General features: G+C 54.4%; 1 protein-coding gene across 5 annotated transcripts; it reads right to left on the bottom strand.

Annotated features, from left to right (window-relative positions):
• Positions 1–57: 57 nt before the first annotated feature.
• Gigyf1 (GRB10 interacting GYF protein 1) lies at positions 58–17,371 on the bottom strand. Of its 5 annotated transcripts, none has more exons than XM_028777824.1 (27): positions 17,273–17,371; positions 10,278–10,522; positions 9,279–9,408; positions 8,911–9,019; positions 8,684–8,813; positions 8,491–8,586; positions 8,278–8,389; positions 8,052–8,160; positions 7,835–7,875; positions 7,529–7,696; positions 7,084–7,337; positions 6,890–6,998; positions 5,997–6,131; positions 5,768–5,868; positions 5,441–5,612; positions 5,164–5,330; positions 4,928–5,028; positions 4,729–4,848; positions 4,490–4,590; positions 4,111–4,193; positions 3,885–4,031; positions 3,580–3,804; positions 3,149–3,339; positions 2,888–3,048; positions 2,625–2,806; positions 2,425–2,554; positions 58–2,332 (listed from the first exon to the last, which is right to left on the bottom strand). In XM_028777824.1, the coding sequence occupies exons 4-27, from the start codon at positions 8,943–8,945 to the stop codon at positions 2,280–2,282; spliced, it is 3,123 nt and encodes a 1,040-aa protein (XP_028633657.1). In that variant the 5' UTR covers positions 8,946–9,019; positions 9,279–9,408; positions 10,278–10,522; positions 17,273–17,371; the 3' UTR covers positions 58–2,279. The 5 variants fall into 5 exon arrangements, with proteins under 5 accessions (XP_028633657.1, XP_028633660.1, XP_028633659.1 ...); XM_028777827.1 differs by having other exon boundaries at positions 3,149–3,336; XM_028777826.1 differs by lacking the exon at positions 17,273–17,371 and adding an exon at positions 11,600–12,935.
• Positions 17,372–20,698: the final 3,327 nt, after the last annotated feature.

Below are 20,698 nucleotides of genomic sequence, written 5' to 3'. Positions count from 1 at the left end.
TCAGATGTATACAACCCCTGCCAACTGTACCACAGAAAAGCCAGCAGACAAGGAACATAGGAGAACACACCAAGTTTTATTGGGAATATTTACAAGAGTGGGTATTAGGGAAGTCACACAGGGTAGAGGTAGGGTAAACTGGGGTACACAGGACACCTACACTACCCTGAACCCCAAGGGGGCAGGGTGGAGCAGCACAGCCCTGTGAGACTGGGATGGGGAAAGGATTAAGAGGGAAGGGGCATCTGAGTCCCTGGGCTAGGGGCTCAGGGCTTGTAAACATTGACCACTCTCAGAGGGGATGGGGTGGGAGAGGGCTCCCCCTACACTTCCTCACAGGGTTAAGGCCTCTCCAGGCTCATGGGCCCCCAAGTTCAAAGTCTCTTTAGCTGGGGGAAGGGGTAGGAAGAGACAAGTGCCCCCCCCGCCCCTGCATTGGCTGTGGCAGGGGCAGGGCAGGTTACATTCAGTCACAACAGGAGCCTCACCCACCCCTCCAATGCCACCACAATGGCAAGAGGGAAGGGGAGCTGGGGGGCCAGCAGCAGCAAGACATTTCCCCCTGGCCCATCACCCCCTTATTGCTTTAGAGAGAATATTGTCTTTTCACAGACACTAACACTGTCAAAACCAGGGAGAAGCAGGTGGAGGGGCTCTGCCACCAAGAGCCGGCCTGATCCCCAACACTGACCCAGTTGCCACTTTGGTGCAAAAAAAAAAAAAAAAAGAAAAAAGAAAAAAAAAGTTGAAAGGAAAACAAAAGGTCACCTCTCTGGGGATTGATGGGAAAGAAGAAACTGGGGCCACTTCCCCAGGGCAGAAAAGAGAAATACATTCATGGAGGAGGCAGTGGCAGGCTCGCTCGTTCACTCGCTCGCCCTAATACTGCATTCTGAGCAATGAGGTCGAAGGAGATTCACTAACACAGTGTATTAGAAAGAAAAAGGAAAGGAAGAAAAAAAAGCCAAACAATGGAGACAAGCCCAGGCGGGGGACGAGGAGTGAAGTCGGTGAGCAACAGGCAAGGCAGCCCCCAGCCCGGGACACAGGCGCTTTCAACCTCCAGCCTTCCACCCAACACAAAAAACAGCAAGGGAGGGGCTGCTAACTCCTCCCATTTGGTCAGTGGAGGGGTCAGGGACAGAGCTGTGGTCTGCTTCCCACACAGCTGGCTGTAGATCCTGGGGGTCCCGCCATGGCCCCCTACCACAGGTTCAGCCCCAAGCCACTCCTTCCGTGTCCTTCCCTCACAAGCAAGGCCTTAGCCATGATAAAAGGAGGTGGTGTTTTCCAGCTCCTGCAGGAAGAAGGGCTGTGTCCCTTCTCAGAGGGGGTGAGACAGGCTTGGGGGCCAGAGAATACATTCATGTGGCAAAGGGAGGGAGCTGGGGCTTTCCGTGTCACACCCAGGCTGTCCCCCGAAATGGCAGCAGTGGGGGGCAGCCCCTCAGCAGGCCCGAGTTCAGAGCCTACCTGACAGGCTGGCACTGACAGGTCTTTCCCTAGCTCCCCTCAGCCAGTGTGGGAGGGCTGTTTCGGGAGTGTGGGGGAGAGGGAGCTGAGGCAGCTCATCCAATTTGTGCAACATTCCTCCCAAAGCAGCTGAGGTAAGGGGCGACCTTGGCCCCTTACAGGACACCTGCCACAGGAACTGCCACAGGGAGCTGATCCCAGCGGGTCCAGTGGGCGGGGCTTCTGGAGAGGGTCTTGCTGTGCAAACTGCCAGCACCCAGCTGACAGTTACCCCAATGACCCACCTTCTAGGGGCAGCAGGGTAAGTGCAGCCTCAGGGGAGCCAGGCAGGACAGTTCCATGGGGCCTGGTACCCACTGGCCGAAAATAACAGTGTGATTTTTTTTTTTCCTTTCAGCCTAACTTTTTTTTTCATTATTTTTTTTATCTTTTTTTTTTCTAAAAAAAATAAAAATAAAAACAAAACAAAAAACAAAACCAAACTCTGTGGACCTTCCAATGTCACACCCATTATCCCCAAAGGGGTGAAGGGGACTACTGTCTAGCTTTTGAATGATATTTTTGTCTCTCCTAATGTTTAAAATTAAAGAGAAAAAGAAAAGCCCCTCCCCCATCTGTAAAGTGCCTCGTGGTGGGTGAGTTAAGGTGCATCGTGTGGTTTGTAACAAGTGCTGGGGACCCTGCCCCGCTCGCTCGCTTGCTTGCTTCCTCCTCTGCTCCTTGTGGGAGCCTGCGGGCTGGAGACCCAAGGGTCCATGCTGCTGCCACCCGAGTCTAAGGCCCAGGGGGCTGGTGGGACAGGCTGGTCAGTAGTCATCCACGCTCTCGATCTCACCGGAAGGGCCATGCAGGGAGTACCCTGAAGCCAGGGGAGAAGTGACGGTGAGCTCACCAAGGCCCTGTGTGACTGTGCAGGGAAAACAGAGCTTCCCGGTCCCACCCAACACTTACCCAAGATGCTGGGGTCTGAGTGAAGCATCAGCGCCCGCCTCTTGGCCTTGCTGCCCTCCCCAGGGCCCAGTTTGGTGCTGTGGTTGGCCTGAAAGGCTGTCTGTAGGGAGGTGCTGCTCAGCCAGGCCTCCTAAGGCAAGAAAGAATAGAGTCAGGAGAGTCCTGGGCATCCTGCCTTCCCAAGTCCCACAAGACTTTACCTGTTGTTGCTGCTGCTGCTGCTGCTGCTGCCGCTGTTGGCTGGCTTTCTGCTTGGCCCTCCGCTCCAGGAATTGTTTGGCAAATTCTTTGGCTTCCAGCGTGTCCCCCAGGCAGGAACGAATATAGTCATGGACATCGTAAGGGGACTCCACCTCCTTGAGGATCGCTACAGCCATGGGGACTATGGAGAGGGGACAGTGAGGCATGCTGGACAGTCTGCAGTCCCTAGTGCCAACACGGCCTCCAGGGAGAGCCTCCATACCGTCCAGGCTGCCTGTGGTGCTCAGAGTGTGCAGCATCTGCTCGCACCACTGGGTGAAGCCGTCCTGGGGCCGAGGGATGCCCTGCAGCAGCTTCAGCAGCTTCTCCTCCTCTTCCGTCTTCTTGCGAACAGGTCGACCTGACAGGTGGCTGTACGAGTCACTGAGGCAGGTGGGGAATTGGAGGCCACAGATGAGCCCAAACCTGTAGCACCCTTCCCCCCTTCCCTGACAAACCCCAGCTAAGCAGGTGTCTCACCCACCTGAGAGACGGGCTGCTCCGACTGTTCTTTAAGCCCAGGCTTCGGGCCAGGCTCCCGCCACTCTTGACAGTATCTTCCCAGAGTCCCAGGTTGCCACTGCTGCTGCCCCCACTCTTGTCTGGCCCGCCCCACAGTGGCCCAGCCTCAGACACCCACTGGTTCAGAGGGGCAGAGCCCAAGCCCCCAAGCTGCTGCAAACGGCAGGAAGTCAGGGGGCTCTAAAACAGGACCCTGGACATCTAGGCAGGGAGGCTCACTTGGGGGCAAATGGGAGGGCATGAGGTGAACACTAGGGAAAGGGGCCATCCTTCCAATAATGAAAGGAGATAAGTCTTCAGCTCTCGGAGTCTGAGCTCAGGGATACCTCCCCCCCCCCAACCCGAGTGCTCCAGGAAACTGCAGCAGAGGGGCTCCCTGGGGCGGGTGCTCACCACTCGGTGGTTGGGGGCCTGGGCCCGCAGAGGTTCCCGCGGTGCCGGCTGCTTGTGCAGTTGGCGCTCACTTTCCATCTGCAGCTCCAGCAGAGTCTTCATGGACAGGCCCTGCTTGGCTAGGCCAGCCCAGAGTGGGGGTGGGGAGCTGGGTGCAGGAGGCACAGGGACATTTGTCGCTTGCTGCTGCTGTAGCAGCTTCAGCAACAGTTCCTGTTGTCGCACCTGGGTGAGGACACAGTGGGTGAGGGTGGCCCACTGGCCCCAGACCCAGGCTAGGCCCAGGAGACAGGTGGGACTTGAACCTGTTTGCGCCGGAAGAGCTCCTCCTCCTCCTGCCTCCGCTTCTGCTCCTCCTGCTGCTGCTGCTGCTGGCGGCGCTTCTCCTCCCGGCGTTTGCGCTCCTCCTCCTCCCGCTTCGCCCTGAGCTCCACTTCTCTGCGCTCTTGAAACTGAAGTGACAGTGATTTTAGCCAGCAGGGCCGCTGATACGCCTCCCCAGCTTTCACAGGTCAGCCTGCTACTACTTACCTTATGTTGCAGCTGGAGCTGTTCTAGAATTGGACCCTGAGTCGAAGAGTTAATTGGTATGTCCCAAAGACTGGCCTCACCACCTGCAGGACAAAAGGCAGCTGCAGAGGCCCAGGCCAGCAGAGCCACCCAGATAGGAAGCAGAAACATTTGTCCCAAGTGAGCCTCCCTGCCTAGATGTCCAGGGTCCTGTTTTAGAGCCCCCTGACTTCCTGCCGTTTGCAGCAGCTTGGGGCTTGAGCACTGCCCCTGTGTACCAGTGGGTGTCTGAGGCACGGGGGCGGGGGGATGGAGGGGGAAGGTGGGCCAGACAAGAGTGGGGGCAGCAGCAAAGACTTGGGGGTAAGAGGGACCAGGAGGTGGCAGGGTGGCCACTCACCTGACTGTGGTGAAGCTGAGGTATGTAAGTCCCAGAGGGGGCCTGAATCTGGCACCGACAAGGACCGGCTCATCGTCGGGAGCAGGTTCTGGTCCCCACCTCTGAGAACAAAGCACTGGCCCTCAGGCGCACTGTTCTCTGGTAGCCTGCCCTCCTCCTCTCTCACACCAGCACCCATATTATTTACACTTTCTCACACACATTACTTCAGACACAACCTAGAGTTGTGTGCAACAGACCTGGGGGTTTTGAGAGCCTGGAGCTGCTGCAGGAACGTAGTGAGCTGCTGCTGCTGCGGCGGCGTCAGGTCCCCCATAGCTGCCTTTTCCCGGAGCGTCGTACACTGCGGGAGCTGGCGGCTGCAGACATCCTGGGCTCAGACAGTGGACCACGCAGGACCACTGCCTTGCCCACAGCAAGCCCACAAGTTCCCCGTACCTGCCAACCAGCTGCAGAAAGTGCTGGTGCTGCAGCTGCTGGTACAGGGCTGCGGCAGCCAGCTCCTGCTGCTTCTTCAGCCGCTCCTGATCCATGTTCCCCTGTGGGAGGTCAAAGCATGCCTGTGAGCGTGCCCAGCAGGAGCGTGCCCAGCAAGCGAGGTGGTGGGGAAGCCTGAAGTCCTGCTGCTGCCCCCACTGGCCTTCCCTGCAACCTGCCGAGCAGACAGTGCTCACCAGCAGCGGGGGTGGCGAGGGCCCTGGGGCAAAGGGCACACGGCCCCACATCTTGATCACCTCTCCCAGAGGCTGGAAGCCCTCATCACAGCCCCTCTTCACTAGGAGTGACATGGAGAAGTAGCCAGCCTGGAACCACTCAGCCATCTCCTGGGTCGTGAAAGGGCCTGGAACAAGGGTGTCAAGAGGGGTCAGGAAGTGGCCATGGCATCTCAGAGGGCACACTGAGACCTGCCTGAGCAACACTGAGTCCCAGCAGCCTACTACTCGCCGCTACCTTGGATCTCCCCCTGAGGGTCCTTGTAGAACCACTTTCGGGCAGCGCCATGGCTGAGGGGAAGGGCAGTGGCAGCTGTGGAGTGGCGTAGGCCCTGGGTCTGCATGGCAGCGGTGAACTGCTCCTCTTCCAGGGAGCTGTCCTGTAGAGAGGCCACCAGCTTCTCTGCCTCCTGGAAGTTCAGGAAGAGAGGCAAGTCTGAGCTGCCTGAGGAGGCTGGGCTCAAGGGCAGGACAGGGACCCTGTCAGACAGACCTGGGACACATGGGACAAGGTACTCTGCAACCCTGGAGGAGAGGCCCCTGAGCATGCACTGGCACCCCAAACCTGCTGCAAGTGCTTCAAGCCTTCCTCATCTTCTAGATCTCCAGGTGGGCCAGGAGGTGAACTGATTCTAGGACTTAGAGACAGTCCCCTCATCTCTTCTCCTGGGAAAGTAGGGAGGAGCGGAGAAAGGGACAAGATGGCTCCTGTAGCTGCTAGGAAAACAGGCTCTTGCCACAACTGCACTTCACTAGGCACGCCTCACTCCTCCTGCACAGCCCGGCCAGCCTACCTTCAGCGGGAGGCAGCTCTTTCTCCACAACCTCACCACCATCCTCGTTTGTTGTCCAGAGAGGGCCCAAGGCAGGCAGTGAGGACGGTGAGCTCGACTTCTCTGGAGGAGGCAGTGGGGCCACTTCCTTCCCTCCTGGAAGAAACACACGATTACTCGAACGCAAAAGCAGAGCTGCGGCCAAGGCGCAGGCTCCAGGTATGAAAGTGCACGCTTCCCAAGTCTGAGGGCCTGTGGTGAAATCCCAAGAACTCATTTATAAGCAGAGTTTGGCACAGAAAATGAACAGAGACCCTACCTTACACAAGGTGAAAGGCAGGACCTATGCCCCATACACAGGAAGAATACAATCACAGGGAGCCGGTATCTGAGGCAGCATAAGTCAACATATGCAACCGGCTCCATGACCTTGGGCAGTGAGTCTATCCTGTTGACTCTGGTCAACCCCTCACCAAGCATGAGCACAAACGGAGAGAACCGCACAGCAGTCTACACTAAGCACACTAACTCTCGGCCCTGCTTTGGGAGACGGGAGGACCCACGTGTGCCGAGGGCTGTGTGGGCCTGCAGGGGCCACAGCTGACAAGGGACTTCAACGGTCATTGCACTCACAGCTGACAAAGGTTCCTTCTCACACACACACACACACACACACCTGCACATGCACTACAGGTTTAGAGGACAACTTGGTGGAGCTGGTTCTTCTCCCTTCTATCATGTGGGGTCCAGGGACTGATGCTTGGTGACAAGCCGTCTCACCACTCCTACCTTAACATCTCTAAGCGGCCTGACCTTACAGATAGGTGGGCAGTCCAGCTCGGCAACAGATGTCTGCCAACTTGCCCCAGCCCAAGATTCTCAGGCCTCGTCCCTGCAACACTCTAAGGGCTCACCTGCCTCAGGCCCCTCTTCATCCACCCCTTCTGATGGTTCCTCTTCCTCTTCCTCCAGGCCCTGGAAATCAAGCTCTTGCTCCTCTGGAATAGGTTCCTTGGGGCCCTTCTGTGTGGGCAAGGGCAGAGTAGACACAATGGGAGGGCAGCTGGGGACAGCTGCTACCACCCCCAACTGGTCCTGAGATGGGTACCTTAAGAGGCAGGAAGGCTCCGGAGGCATCAAAAGTTCCCATCTCTTCATCCTCGTCATCCAGGCACCACTCTGGGAGCCCATCCTTGTCATCTTCAAAGCCATCCAGACCCCGGCATCTCCGGAGGTGAGAGCTGCCTCCCCCAACCCGCCCATCCTCTTCACCACACCCTCCGCGTTCCCCTCGCAAATCAAAGTCAAACTTGCGCCTTCGCTCCCCATGCTCCCGCCAGCCAGCAGAGCGGGGACCACCATCTGAAAGAGAAAGTTGGAGAAGGGGGAAGAAACTCTAGTATCCAGCCAAGCCAAGCCACACCTTCTCTGGCTCACCAGGCCTTCCCCACTAGCATGGCTTCCCCTGGAATTTTCTCATTCCTCACATGCCTGGCCACCTGCTTCCCCGGTGTCACCAAGATATCCTGAACCCCAGCTCGTCCCCATCTCACCAGGACTGGAGGAACGCCAACGATGATCACCGTCTCGCCGGGGTCCTGCCCCCAGTCTCCAGCTGCCATCGTCCTCCTGCTCCTCTCGAAGTGAGCGCCAGTTCTCACTGTCTGAGCGCGCATGCTCCTTCCTCGGGCCGGCCCCTCCCTCCTCAAAGCCAGATCGTACTGGCACAGGGGAGACAAACGGTAAGCATGGAAGAACTTCAAGACAGCTTACTCCTGTAAGCTGCCCCTACCCACTACCTGGGAACCCCATCTCAGATCCTCCCTACCCTACTGGGCACCACATTCACACTCTCATACCTCCATCCCTCCTCGCAGACTTCTCAAACCGCCTCTCACCTCTGTGGAAGAAAGATGCTGGTCAAAACACACATTATCCCGCCTGAGGGGACTAGGGGCTAGGCTAGGTAGGCAAGACCCAGAGGCTGTGATCAGGGTGGCCTAGTGGGCGTCTTTGGCCCCTCTAGTCACCCATTGCCAGCTCAGTAGGACGCCTCCTTCATGCTGCCATCCCCACCTGTCATCCCAGCTCTGGCTTCGCTGGATCTCCCGAGGATTCCGTCCAAAGGCCCCGTCGCCTTCCTCAATGCTTCTTTGGTAAAAGCAGCTGTCACCGCGGCCTCGCCCTGAAGAAGAGGGTTCACACTGGGCTTGGGAACTACGAGTGTCCCTCTATATCTTAGCTCCACCCACTCCGACTCTGCCCATCTCCTCCCTAAAAACCACAAGGAGTCACCCTGTACCTCGGCTCCGAGTGCTGCCCCTGCCACGGGAGGTGGCAGCCACAGGGGGCCCAGCCCCTTTCCCCATCAGCCTCAGCACAGCCACACTGTTCACCGACAGGGAGAAGTTTCTCTGAGGAGGGAGCCAGGGATGGCAGTGAGGACCTGTCACCCAGTCAGCCCCCGTCTTTCCAAGCCCAGCTCCTCCCTCCTCCACCCTAGGCCCAGCCCCACCTGCTCCTCCTCAGTCAGAGGTTCTAGAGCCAGAGGTTGAAGTGGTTCCTCTTGTAACACTGCAGCAAATTCCTTGTCCTGTAGTTCCTCAGGGACCTGGATGGGACAGGAGGCCCAATGTATCAACCATTCAGAGGCAACTCACAGAACAGGCAAATGGGTGCGGGAGCTGTGCTGCACCCCCAAACCGCACCTTGTTCTCCTTGATGTAGAGGGCCAGCATTTCCTCTCGTCCATAGCGGTAATCTGCCAGCTTGTATTTTGGCATGGCAGGAGATGGGGGTGGAGAGGCCACACTGCCACCACTCGAAAGGGCTCTCAGCCTAGGCAGGCACAGAAAGGGAGAGGGGAGACGGAGGTCCATGTGGCCCTTCCCCTCTACACCAGCTTTTCCCATGAGCCAGAGCTTAAGCGACCCACCACTCAGGCCCAAAGTTGAGTGTCTCCGCTGCCATTGTGGAGATGGGGTGCTTCTCAAAGGTCAAGGATGAACGGAGGAGAGAGAACCAGGCGTGTACTGTCCAAATACCTGTAGGGCCACAGACAATGTCCTGAGTAAGCTGGTGCACATCAGTCATGGTGCCGGCACTGTGCTGGGCCAGTGACAGGCCTCCATCCAGATGGTGAGCCATTTTGGCATTGAACTCACCTACACTAGACAAGTGACCACTCACACCATGAGTTAACCAAAGCTGAGTCAGGGAAGGGGAGAGGCCTGGGAGTGAGGGACAAGGACACTTGAGCCCCTTCCAGTTCAGTGGGACGCCCTCTGGTGGCCCAACACTCACCTGACAGTTCTGTCGGGGAAAACAAGGGCTCTCTTCTGGCAGGGCAGGGGCTGGGCTGAACTAGGATCCCCACGCAACTAGTTATAGCCTCAGAAGTGCCTGGGAGAAACGTTCACATCTGGGCAAGATCCTGAGGGAGAAGAGGAAAGGGGGTAGTTATATCAGTGAGTCAGACGGCCTCCCAACCTCTGCCCACAGCTGCTGGGCACAGTGAACTCAGGAGAGAGGCACAAAGTGATCACTGGTCAGCGGTACTCTCATGGGTAGCTGAGTTAACCAGTGTGCCCAGAATACACGGAGGACTTTCAGCACAAAACAGGTCCTCAAGCCTGTTTTGTAATGTCCATGTTTGTAATCCCAGCACTCAGGAGGCAGAGGCAGGAGGATTGCAAGTTCATGGCCAACCTGGAACAACACATAGTAAGACTATTCTGAGACAATAACTGGACTGTAACAGTTTGGCTGGTAGTGACACACTTACTCATCATAATTGAAGCCCTAGACCCTGTGCCCAGCACCACACCAACATGGAGTGTAGCACCTGCCTTTGATCCCAAACACTTAGGCGATAGAGGCAGGAGGTTCAGAAATTTAAGGTCACTTCCAGCTACATACAAGTTCAGGGCTAGCCTGGGCTATATGAGTAAACCACGAAGGCACTGGGGCCACTTATATCTTATAGAGGAATGGTCCATTTTGTAGAGCAGTACGACAAATCTTGGAATAAGCTGACTTCTCTAAAGAAAAAACTTAGGGCATCTGTCTGAGGGGACAGAGTTTTGACATGAACTAAGCAGTCACAGAGTCACAGACACTCCACTCGGGGCAGGCTCAGAGCAGGTACAGAGCAGGTAGGTGTGACCACAAACATCCCAGGCTCATCTACTAAATGGGGACCAAGTCCTAAACTCCTTCCCCTCCATCAAGATCTGCCCCTCAGGAAAAAGGTCAAGGAGGGCCCAGGGTTCTAGCAGAGCGGCTGGTGGAAGGATCACTCACCATGTGAGAAGATTCAAGTTCAGTGTCCAGCGGCTAATGAGGCAGCAGTGGCAGCAACAGGGGCAGGTTCCCCTAGGGGCCTGGGTAGGAGACTCTCAGGAAGGGGTTCATCCAGGAAAGGCAGAGTAGAGGAGGAAGGGCAGGCAGTGTCCAGGAGGGAGTATGCGGGTTTTTTATCACAGGCTGGGCAGGAGGCTGGACCAGTGTACCTCTCCAGTCCCCATCCGCTGCAGGACGCCAGGAGTCTAGAGGAAGGAAGAAGAAAGCTTCCACCAGAGGAGCCTCAGAAAGGGGTCTCCCCAGTAACTAAACCAAGATCCCAAGGCAGACAATGGGGTGACCCAGAAGCCCAGCACCCCAGGACACCTAAGCCACAGTGAGGTAAGTGTCTTAACTACAAGAGCCTGGACTGACCCAGGGTGCACCCCTCCCCCAGTGACTGCACTGAGGATTGAGGCCTCCACAACCCACCGAGGGGATCTGGGGCTAGGCAGCCCTTGGGGACACCATGTTAAGTGAAACAAGTCATGCAGTGAAAGTCTGAGGCTGGAGCTGTCGCCAAGCAGGCAGAGTGCTTGCCTAGCTTGCAAAGTCCCGGGTTTCACCTTCACATTGCATAAACCACCTGTGGTGGGGCACAAGAATCACAGACTTAAGCTCACCAGCTCCCCGCCCCAAAGAAACACAAAGTAAACACACTAAAGGGACTGCAGATGCCCCTCAGCAGCCAGACACTCCAGACGCTTGCCTAGCATGCACAAGGCCCTTGGCTTCAGCCATCAGTACTGTCAAAAAAGGGACCTGGGGCTGGGGAGATGGCTCAGTGGATGAGAGCGCCTGCTGCTTGTCTCAAGGACCTGTGTTCAGTTCCCAGCAGGAGAGAGGGACAGGAGACTGGACCCCTATAGGGTGTTTCTTACAGAGTAGCCAGGGGTCAAAGACCTGGAGTTGGGACGGATGGGGCTGCCTGCAAACACTAACTGGATCTAGCGTTGTTTCAGCTGGGCCCAGAAGGGTGTGAACATACCCTTGACAGCTGTATAACACTGTACATGTATTAACACCACAGAACCACACACCTAGACAATGACTAAAGTGGGGCTGGAGAGATGGCTCAGCGGTTAAGAGCACCGGCTACTCTTCCAAAGGATCCTGGTTCAATTCCCAGCAACCACATGGCAGTACACAACTGTCCATTAATTCCAGTTCCAGGGAATCTGACAACCTCATACAGACATACATACAGGTAAAACACCAAAGCAATTAAAAAAAATTATCAAAAAAAAATTTTAATGCCTCAAGAGGTAAAGTAAGGATTTTACTTTTTGTTTCTCGAGAATCCTTTTGCCTCAGCCTCCTGCGTGCTGGGACTCCAGGCATGCTCCACCATGCCTAGCTTTCACCAGTCATTTCGGCTTTATTTCGGAGTTACATGTGTGTGTTTGGAGACGGCGAGCAATGATGATGGCATGTGCCCTTTGTGCAGGTGTCCAGAGTCTAGAAGGTGTTGGGTCCCCCGGAGCTAGGGTACAGGTGGCTGTGAGTCACCTGACATGGGAGAAGGAAATCGCTCAGGGCTTCTGCAAGATTATTCCATGCACTTGACCACTGAGCTGCCATCACACCAACAATCACTTAAAAAGCTTTAGCAAGGCTGGTGGCACAGGATGGACTTAGCGTGTATAAGCCCAGGGCTTCAACCCTCAGTGCTTATTTTTAAAAACAAAGGAACAGCAACAAAACCCCACCACCACAACAAAAAAAATTTTGTAGGGCAGGGTAAATGGCTCAGTCAGAAATAGTCCTTGCTGTACAAACACAAGGACCTGAGTTCAAGCCAACACTCAGGTAAAAACCAAGCATCCCTGCTTATAACCTAGCATCAGGGAGGAAGTAAGAGGAGCAGCCCTGGAATGCTTAAGCAGATGGCTAGAGATGGCTCAGTAAGTAAAGTGGGTGTGGCACAAGCGAGAGGACCAGAGTTCAGATCCCCAGAGCCCATGTAAAGATGGACAGTGTTCCCACAGGGAGATGGGGGATGGAGACAGGAGCATCCCTAGGAACTCCTGGGCCAGTCAACCAGATGAATGAGACCCCAAGAGGACCCCGTTTCAAACAAGGTAGAAGGACTAACATCCAAGGTTGTCCTCTGACCAACACGTGTGCACACATTCACACACACACACACTCACATATATACACACACACAGATTTAAAAAGCAGGAAGTTAGACATCAGAAGAGAAATAACACCAACCTGTGGTCTATACACACTTATCTGCACTTGCGAGTACGTCAAAACATTAGGGGAAAAAGCCACTTCGGGGTTATAGTGCATACTCAAGCTTTCCCTATTCCAAACAAAGAACCCACACACCCCTTCAAACAACCTTCAGAGTGACAATATGGAAGCTTCTCTGTTAATTCCTTCTAGTGGATCAAACATTGGTCTTAGCAGTGTGAAAAGACTGTCCACTGAGACACATCAATGGGGTGTCCTGCACTCATCTTTTGGCACCTTCCCGCCCTTCATGAAGCTGCCCTGGTTGGACAGAGTAAGGAGAGGCGGGCTGGCAGTGCAGCTCAGCCTGGTGATGACACTTGCTGCTAAGACTGACCACCGAGGTTTGATCCCTTAGAATCCACATGGTGGAAGGAGAGAACCAACTTATACTCAGACCTCCACATGCATGCCATGCTGCATGTGTACCCCCGCCCTCAACACACTAAGCAGGGGTGGGGTGGTGGTGGTAGACAGGACAATGATGATGACAATGACACTCTTAATTTACAAACAGAAAAGGGGGGGAAAGCGTAAGGAGCACCACTGTGGAGCCACTGCAGAGGCAGGACAAGGCCCCAGGGAACACGGACAAGCCCCGAGGCCACACACCAGCCAGAGAAAGGGCCCAGCGCAGGAACTGGGCAGCACTAGACTTCTTCCTCACACTGAAGGGACCTAGGAAGCAGCAGGCAGTCCACTGTGGGGTCTCTTCCTGTGCCACACAAGTAGATCTCTGCCCTGTGTGCTACCTGAAGCCAAGGACTCTAGGCTGAGGAAGATGCTCCCTGCCCCCCGAGGAATACGGACGATGACTGCAGAAGCTCAGGCAGAGCGGGAGGATGGTACTGGCTCCTAGCAGGTGGAGACCAGGGATGCTGTGGGCTAGCTTACAATCCACAGGACAGCCCCACACAGAGAAGCAGACACATGGCAGGCTCAGCTGGTAGAATGCGAGCCTAGCATGCCCAAGGCCTTGGGTTCAACCCCCAGCTCTCCGCATCAGGCAGGTAGTACAGGCGGGCCTGTCAGCCACCGGCATGTGGCCAGGTGCAGACAGGTGGACTGCGATGCCCACAATGACAAGACTGAGAAAATCTCCTCCATTGCAAGCCCAGGTGGAGACATGGCAGCATTTAGAATATGAAGCCATCGCCTTTAATCCCAGCACTTGGGAGGCAGAGGCAGGCGGATTTCTGAGTTTGAGGCCAGCCTGGTCTACAGAGTGAGTTCCAGGACAGCCAGGGCTACACAGAGAAACCCTGTCTCGAAAAAAAAAAAAAGAAAAATTAGAATATGAAGCCAAGTGTAAGCTCCCATGCCCCTCAGCAGCAAGGAAAAGGCTCTCACATCACACTGTCTTGGGAGAAAATTCAAAGTCCTGCCAGAAAGGAAGGCCTGGGGTAAAGGATAGATTAAAAACCAACGGCATCATGCTGGTGAGACGGCTCAGCTGATAAAGGCGCTTGTGGCCAAATCTAATGACCTGAGTTTGATCCTCAGGACCTACACTGTGGAGAGATGCAACTCCTCCACTGTGTCCTCCCCACCAAATATCATGAGACATGCTTGTGCGTGTACACACACACACACACACACACACACACAGACACAGTAATTTAAAAACGAGGGGGGGAAATCAAAGCCTAAGTTTGCCCAACCCAGCTTCTCAAAGCTAAGCATCTGAGGCCCTTCCTAATGAAGAAGGCCCATGCACAGCAGGGTTGGGGGCCACAGCCTTCACAACCCCTTTTTACTCACTACCTAGGCTAAGTAAGGGTCTTTTCCTCCCAGGCTAACTCCAGTTTGCCCCTCAGCCTCTCTGTTTTGTGTGACCCCCCTCTCCCCACAGCCTACCCCCCCCCCCTTCCCCAGCACCTGAGTTCTCTTGGTACTGCAAGACTGACCCCTGCTGGAGGCATGGGTTGGACCTGGGGATCTGGGAGCTAGTAGCTTCCTTAGAGGGCCCTGGGTTCTGGCTCTCAGAACTCTAAGCACAAGCTGACCACAATACTGGACAGTATCTCCTTACTCTACCTCCCACCCCCAAACTTTGCTGCAACCTAAAGCAATGTAACTTGGCAACTTCCTGTACCACGGTTAACAGAGTCAAAGCCCCAAACTCGATCAGTCACCTAGCCACTTTCCAAGGATGGACAGATGGAGACACATACATGCATGGTGTACATTTATCCGTACACATATACACATATAAAACATATTCTCCCTCCACGTGTAGGACGAGGAGGAAGGGCTACAGGCTCCCATCAGCTGCAGGGCCCCAGTTGCCCCTGCTCTACTCTGAGCTATGGTGACAACCTCAGCGCTTGGCAATTGTGAACCAACTTCACAGTTTTCCAAGTATTTTCACGCCTTACCTCATTTGATCCTTTCTGCCAACTTGCCCAGCTGGGGACTCCAGTACATAGAAAATAAAGTTACAGCTCCCCTGACGGGACACCCTGACACCCTCACCACCCAAGACGGGCAGAGATGTGTAAGGTGGCAGGGGTTACCCTGAACGTTCAGGCTTCCTATGAGTTTGAAGCCGTGTCCGACTCCTTCTTAGACCTTGGGGCTGATGCTTGTACATCTATCTCACTCTGTGTCCGAGGCTGCCCTCAAACGCCTGTCCAGGAACCCCCCTGCTTCCTGAACATTTGGATGCTAGGCATGGGCTTCTATGCCAAGATTTTTCTTAGAACTTTTACATTTGTGTGTGAGTATGGTATGCATGTATGCATTTGAATTCACATGTGCACACACATATGCATGAGTGTAGTGGCCTGAGGTTGATGGCGAGTGTCTTCAGTTGCTTCCCACTGTATTTATCAGCAGGGTCTCTCTGCTGAGGCAGAACATGCTGTTTTGGCTAGTCTAGCTAGCTCTCTTGCAATAGCTATTCCCTGTCCTCCTGGGATGGCTAGCATGGCTGTGTGGTCCCTTAGCATTTATGTGGCTCTAGAGAGCCAAATTCTGGTCCTTACACTTGCTCACTAGCCACTAGTCCTTTCTTCAAACTTTGAGGTCACCCTCTCTCACCTAAATCGGAGCTGTTTTTCATTTTTTTCTCTATGATGCTGAAGAGGGGCACATGCAGGTCAGAGGACAACTCTGTGGAGTCTGTTCTCTACTGCCTCCCTGAAGTGAGTTCTTGGTCAACAGGCTTGCAAACCAAGTAAGTACCTTGTCCAGCTGAGAATGAGTCCTACCTCAAATACCAAAAAGAGCTGTCAAAGGCTAGGGTAAACTTGGGATCCCGTATTCACTGTCCCAACAAACCACTAACTTGCATCCACTAGCTGACAAAGCCAGTCAACAAGGATGAATACACCACAGAAGTTTACTAGAATCCTCATGCGGGATTCGAGGCCCCTCGCGTCCCCAACCCCCACCCTACATGGTTCCCAGTCAATGGAGAGGAATAATAAGCCAAGTTCTTCCTCAAATCCTCCCCAAACTTGGGATACTGATGTACAACCTATAACTAGAAGTTGAACTGGGCTGGAGGGTAGCCGGCCTGGGGATCCAAAGGGAATAGCTGGATGGATAGGTACCAGAGCCAACCACTTACTGGTCCTAGATGGGTTGGGGTTTCAGTAGAAAAGTGGATTGTCAGCTTGGAGGGTCAATGACTGCTGGGAAGGGGCTTTCCTGAAGGGGAGCACTTGGATCGGGGAGATGGGAGGGGAATGAAGGGTGGGTGGAGGAAAGATGTGGTCACCAACTATTTATTTAGCATCTCCCAAGCTGAGAACTGCAAGCTGCTCTGGGAACTGTGATAACTATTAGATCTAACAGGGGACACAGAAGGGTCTTTCATCTTGACAAAAAAAAAAAAAAATTAAGAAGAATTCTAGGCAAACGGTGAGTGACAGTGACCTGCAGCTGTCCCATCTAGCTGGGACATATGGACTGGCAAGAGCCTGGTCAGGGATGCCCAGCAGCCCCAGCTCAGACAGACAGGTGTCTCACGCGGCCGGCCGGACAACTGAGGAGGGAAAAGGGACATCGATGACCAAGCACTTAGGTGGCCGCTCAAAACGCAAGAAAGCGAAGTGAAGACCCAAGACGACGAGGTGCTCGGGGGCAGAATAAAGCTACCATGTCGGCCAGCCGAAGTGGTGGAACGCTTGGACCCGAAAGCCCCCACCAGGCCCGGTTCGGCTACCAGAACCGTGCTTGGCACGTAGCGGGCTTGGGGGGTGTAGGGGTGGAAGAGGGGACACCGCCAGAAGGGGAGGTCGGGGCGCGCACACACCACACAGCAGAGAGGCCGGGCCCGGGCGGGACATTTCGGGGAGCTTGAAGGGGACCCCCAGAGACGCGACCGTTACTTCGGACCGAGCGCGGGGGGTGCGGGAAAGCACGGGCCGGGAGGACGGCGTGCCCTTCAGGGAGGGGCGCCAGGTGCGCGGGGCGCGCGCGGACCGCCACCGTCCCCCCTCTCCCTCCCCGTCCTCCCGCCCCGAGGAACAGTGGGGCAAGCAGGGGGCCTCCCCCACCCCCCACCGGAGACGACGAGACCCGAGCCGGGGCCGCGGGGCCGCTCCGGAGAGGGAGGGGAGGGTCGGAGGGAGGGCTGGCGCGCCGGCGACCGAGGTGGACGAGGAGGAGGGCCCGCGCGCGGTGGCTCCGGCTTCTGCCCGCAAAGGCTCCCGGGCGGCCGCCGCTGGCGTCGGGGGCGGGCCTGCTCCGGCGCTCGCAGAGCTTACCGGGGGGCGCGAGGTTCCCGGTCCCCCGGGGCGTTGGTGACCCGGGCGCGGTGGCGGCGGTGACGGGCGGGTGGCGCGCGGCGGGCCGGGACGGCGGCGGCAAAGGGGGGGGACTGGAGGGGGGGCGCTGGCGCTCCCGCGGCGGCCGCTCCTCTCTGTTTGTGTTTGTAGCAAGATGGCTGCCCGCCTTGTACCACGTGACACGGACGCGGGGCCGCCCCCTCCAACGCCACCGCGGCCGCCGCTCCCGCCGCCACCTCGCTCCCGGACTCCGACCCGCCGCGACCCCCGCCCGCCGCCGCTCCCCACTGCGGCCCCGCGACCTACTGCAAGGCTCCCCCACACCCCACTCACGTGACCCGGGAGCCCCCTCCACGGCCCGTCACGTGACGGGGTGCCAGTGCAACCTGAGGCTGGGGGGGGTCTCCGCTTCCCCCGTCCTTTTCTGGCCAAGCCCTGCTTCTTCCAGGGAGCCCGCCTGGGTTCGGGGTAAGAGTCCAATCCAGAATTGTCCCCGAACACTGTGGGGTTTAGGGACAAGCGTGAATGCGCAGTGATTTACAAGCGGTCTGACTGGGGCTGTCTTTAGGATGTAAGAATTTTTCGGTAGGGTGAGAAAGTGGAGGCAGGAGGACCAGTTCAAAGCCAGCCTGGCCTACAGAGTAAGACCTCATCTAACCCAGCAAATGAACAAGCCAAGAATGCACTCCAGCCGTTAGGAACAACTTCTAGTGTAGCCTGGGCTACCCGAGTGAGACCTGATCTCAAAATAGGAATCAGAGAAAGCTGAAAAGTGGTGTGTGTTAGAGGTAGAGACAGAAGGGTCAGGAGTTCAAGGGCAGCCTTGGTTATAAATTATTGAGTCTGGTAGTGTTTTTAAGAAATTAAAAAGCAGGCCGGACAGTGGTGGCACACGCCTTTAATCCCAGCACTTGGGAGGCAGAGGAACATTTCTGAGTTCGAGGCCAGCCTGGTCTACAGAGTGAGTTCCAGGACAGCCAGGGCTACACAGAAAAACCCTGTCTCAAAAAACAAACAAACACAAAAAAAAATTGAAAAAGCAGATTTAAGAATGACATCCCCTCAGTACTGATGAACTCAGTATGTAAAAGTTTGGTGTGTACTTTCATGATTTTCTTTGAAAGTCTGTGTACTCCCCCCCCCTTCCTTCTTGTCTTCTGTTGTAGTTTTTCTTTTTTCCTTCCTTCCTTCCTTCCTTCCTTCCTTCCTTCCTTCCTTCCTTCCTTTCTTCCTTCTTTTTTTTTTTCTTTTTGAGACTCACTAGCCTTGGCTGGCCTGAAGCTAGTTATGTAGATGAGGCTAGCCTTGAGCTCAGAGAACTGCCTGCCTCTGCCTCCCTGTGGTCTGGTTTTCTAAACAGTCTCACTCACTGTAGCCCTAGTAGCCCTTGAACTCCCTAGCCTGGGAATGTTGGTAATTTTGCCTTTGCCTTCCAGCCACATTGCTTTATGGGTATGTACCTCCATGTCCTCACCCCGACACAATTCTGGCCATTGTTTCTGAGAAGTGCCACTAGCTGCTGTGTCCAGTGCTTCCCATGCAAGAAGGGCACCAGCTGTGGTGATGCTCTCTCTCAGCTGCCTTAGTAGTTAGGAGGTAGGAGACAAGACCCTCAGGAGTTCCAGGCCTGCCCAGGCAACTTGAGACTTTGCCTTAAAAACAAAACAAAACAAAATCTACACAAAAGGTTCATACTTTTACCTCAAGGCAAAGGCAATAAAGATGAAACCAACAAAGGTGTACTGTCTCTTCTTTGTAAAAACAATTTTTTTAGAATGTCATTCTTCGAATGCGAATGTCTGTGTAAGGGTCTGTGCATTTGAGTGCAGGTGCCCAAAGAAGCCAAAAGAGGGTACCCCGTCCTCTGGAGTTATAAGCAGTTGTGAGCTTCCTGACAAGGGCATTGGGAAGTAAACTTAGGTCCTCTGTAGGAACAGTTCACTGTTTTTTTGTTTGGTTTTGAGATAATGTTTCTCTGTGTAGCCCTGGTTGTCTTGGAACTCAGAGGTTCACCTGCCTCTGCCTCCCATGTGCTGAAATCAAAGACATGTGCCACCTCTGCCCGGCATAGTATACACTCTTAATGGCTAACCCAGCCTCTAGCCCAGTGGTTCTCAGCTTGTGAGTCTCGACCCCAGAAGACCATGGGGAAATGCCATATTTACATTATGATTCATAACAGCAACAATATTACAGTTATGCAGTAGCAATGAAATAATTCTTGGGGGTCACCACAGCATGAGGAACTGTGTTAAAGGGCCGGAGCGTTAGGAAGGCTGAGAACCACTGGGCTAGCTCCATGATAGTTTCATCTAAAACTTTCGTTGGGGCACCTGATGTAGCTCAGCAGTAGAACAATTAGCCCAGTAGGGGCTGGGGGTGTAGCTCAAGAGTGCTTGCTAGTTTGTGCAAGCCCCTGCATTCAATCCGTAAACGACACACACAGAGCGTTGGTGCCAGACTTAGAGATGGAAAGACGTGTTGGTGGGTTGTTAGTTTAAGAAAAGTGGATTGTGGAAAAAATGAACAGACACGGACTGTAGAATACAGCGGTGCACAGTGATGGAAAAGGATGAAAATCAAGCTTTGGTTGAGAATTTTGATTTCCATTGTGAAGCCTAGATTATGTCTATATGTAGGTGTGTGTGGACGTGCATGACACACATAGAGGGGTTAGAGGACAACTTGCAGGGGTGGGCATCCCTGGGGAAAATATATATAATGTATTATGTGTATTATGTATATATACATATATATGCTGAATATATAGCGAACATATATATGCTGAAAATATATATACGTATATATGTGTATATACACATACATATATATGTATATGTATTGAGTATACACACACACATTATTTTCTTTTTGGCAGTGGTGGGGATTGAACCCAGGGCTTCAGGTGTACTAAACAAGGATTCTACCACTGAGATATGTCCCTGGTATTTGGTTGGTTGGTTGATTTTTTTTCAGTTTTCTTGAGATAAGGTGTCTCTGTGTGTAGCCTCGGCTGGCCCTAAACCCACAGGAATCCTCTGCTTCAGCTGTCATTCTCTTGGGATTGCAGGCACAAACCACCATACATCTAGCTTGTAAAACAGATTGTAAATATCCTGGAAAGGTACACACAGCATGGGGCATGGGATGCTTACTTACAAACTGGTTATTATTTTGTGAGCGAGGGTTTTGTGTGTGTGTGTGTGTGTGTGTGTGTGTGTGTGTGTGTGTGTAGGTGGAGATGTGTTTTGTATGGTTGGTTTTTTTGTTTATTAGTTTAATTTTTATTTTAGTTTCTTGGGACCTGGTCTTATAATGTACCCCTGACTGGCCTTAAACTAGTGGCAGACCTCCTGGCTACACCCTCACCAATGCTGCCATTACAGGTCTGCACCACCATGCATT

This window comes from Grammomys surdaster, unplaced genomic scaffold (genome assembly GCF_004785775.1).
Source record: "Grammomys surdaster isolate TR1022 unplaced genomic scaffold, NIH_TR_1.0 316, whole genome shotgun sequence".
NCBI lineage: Eukaryota > Metazoa > Chordata > Mammalia > Rodentia > Muridae > Grammomys > Grammomys surdaster.
This window is presented reverse-complemented; position numbering and strand designations above follow the sequence as displayed.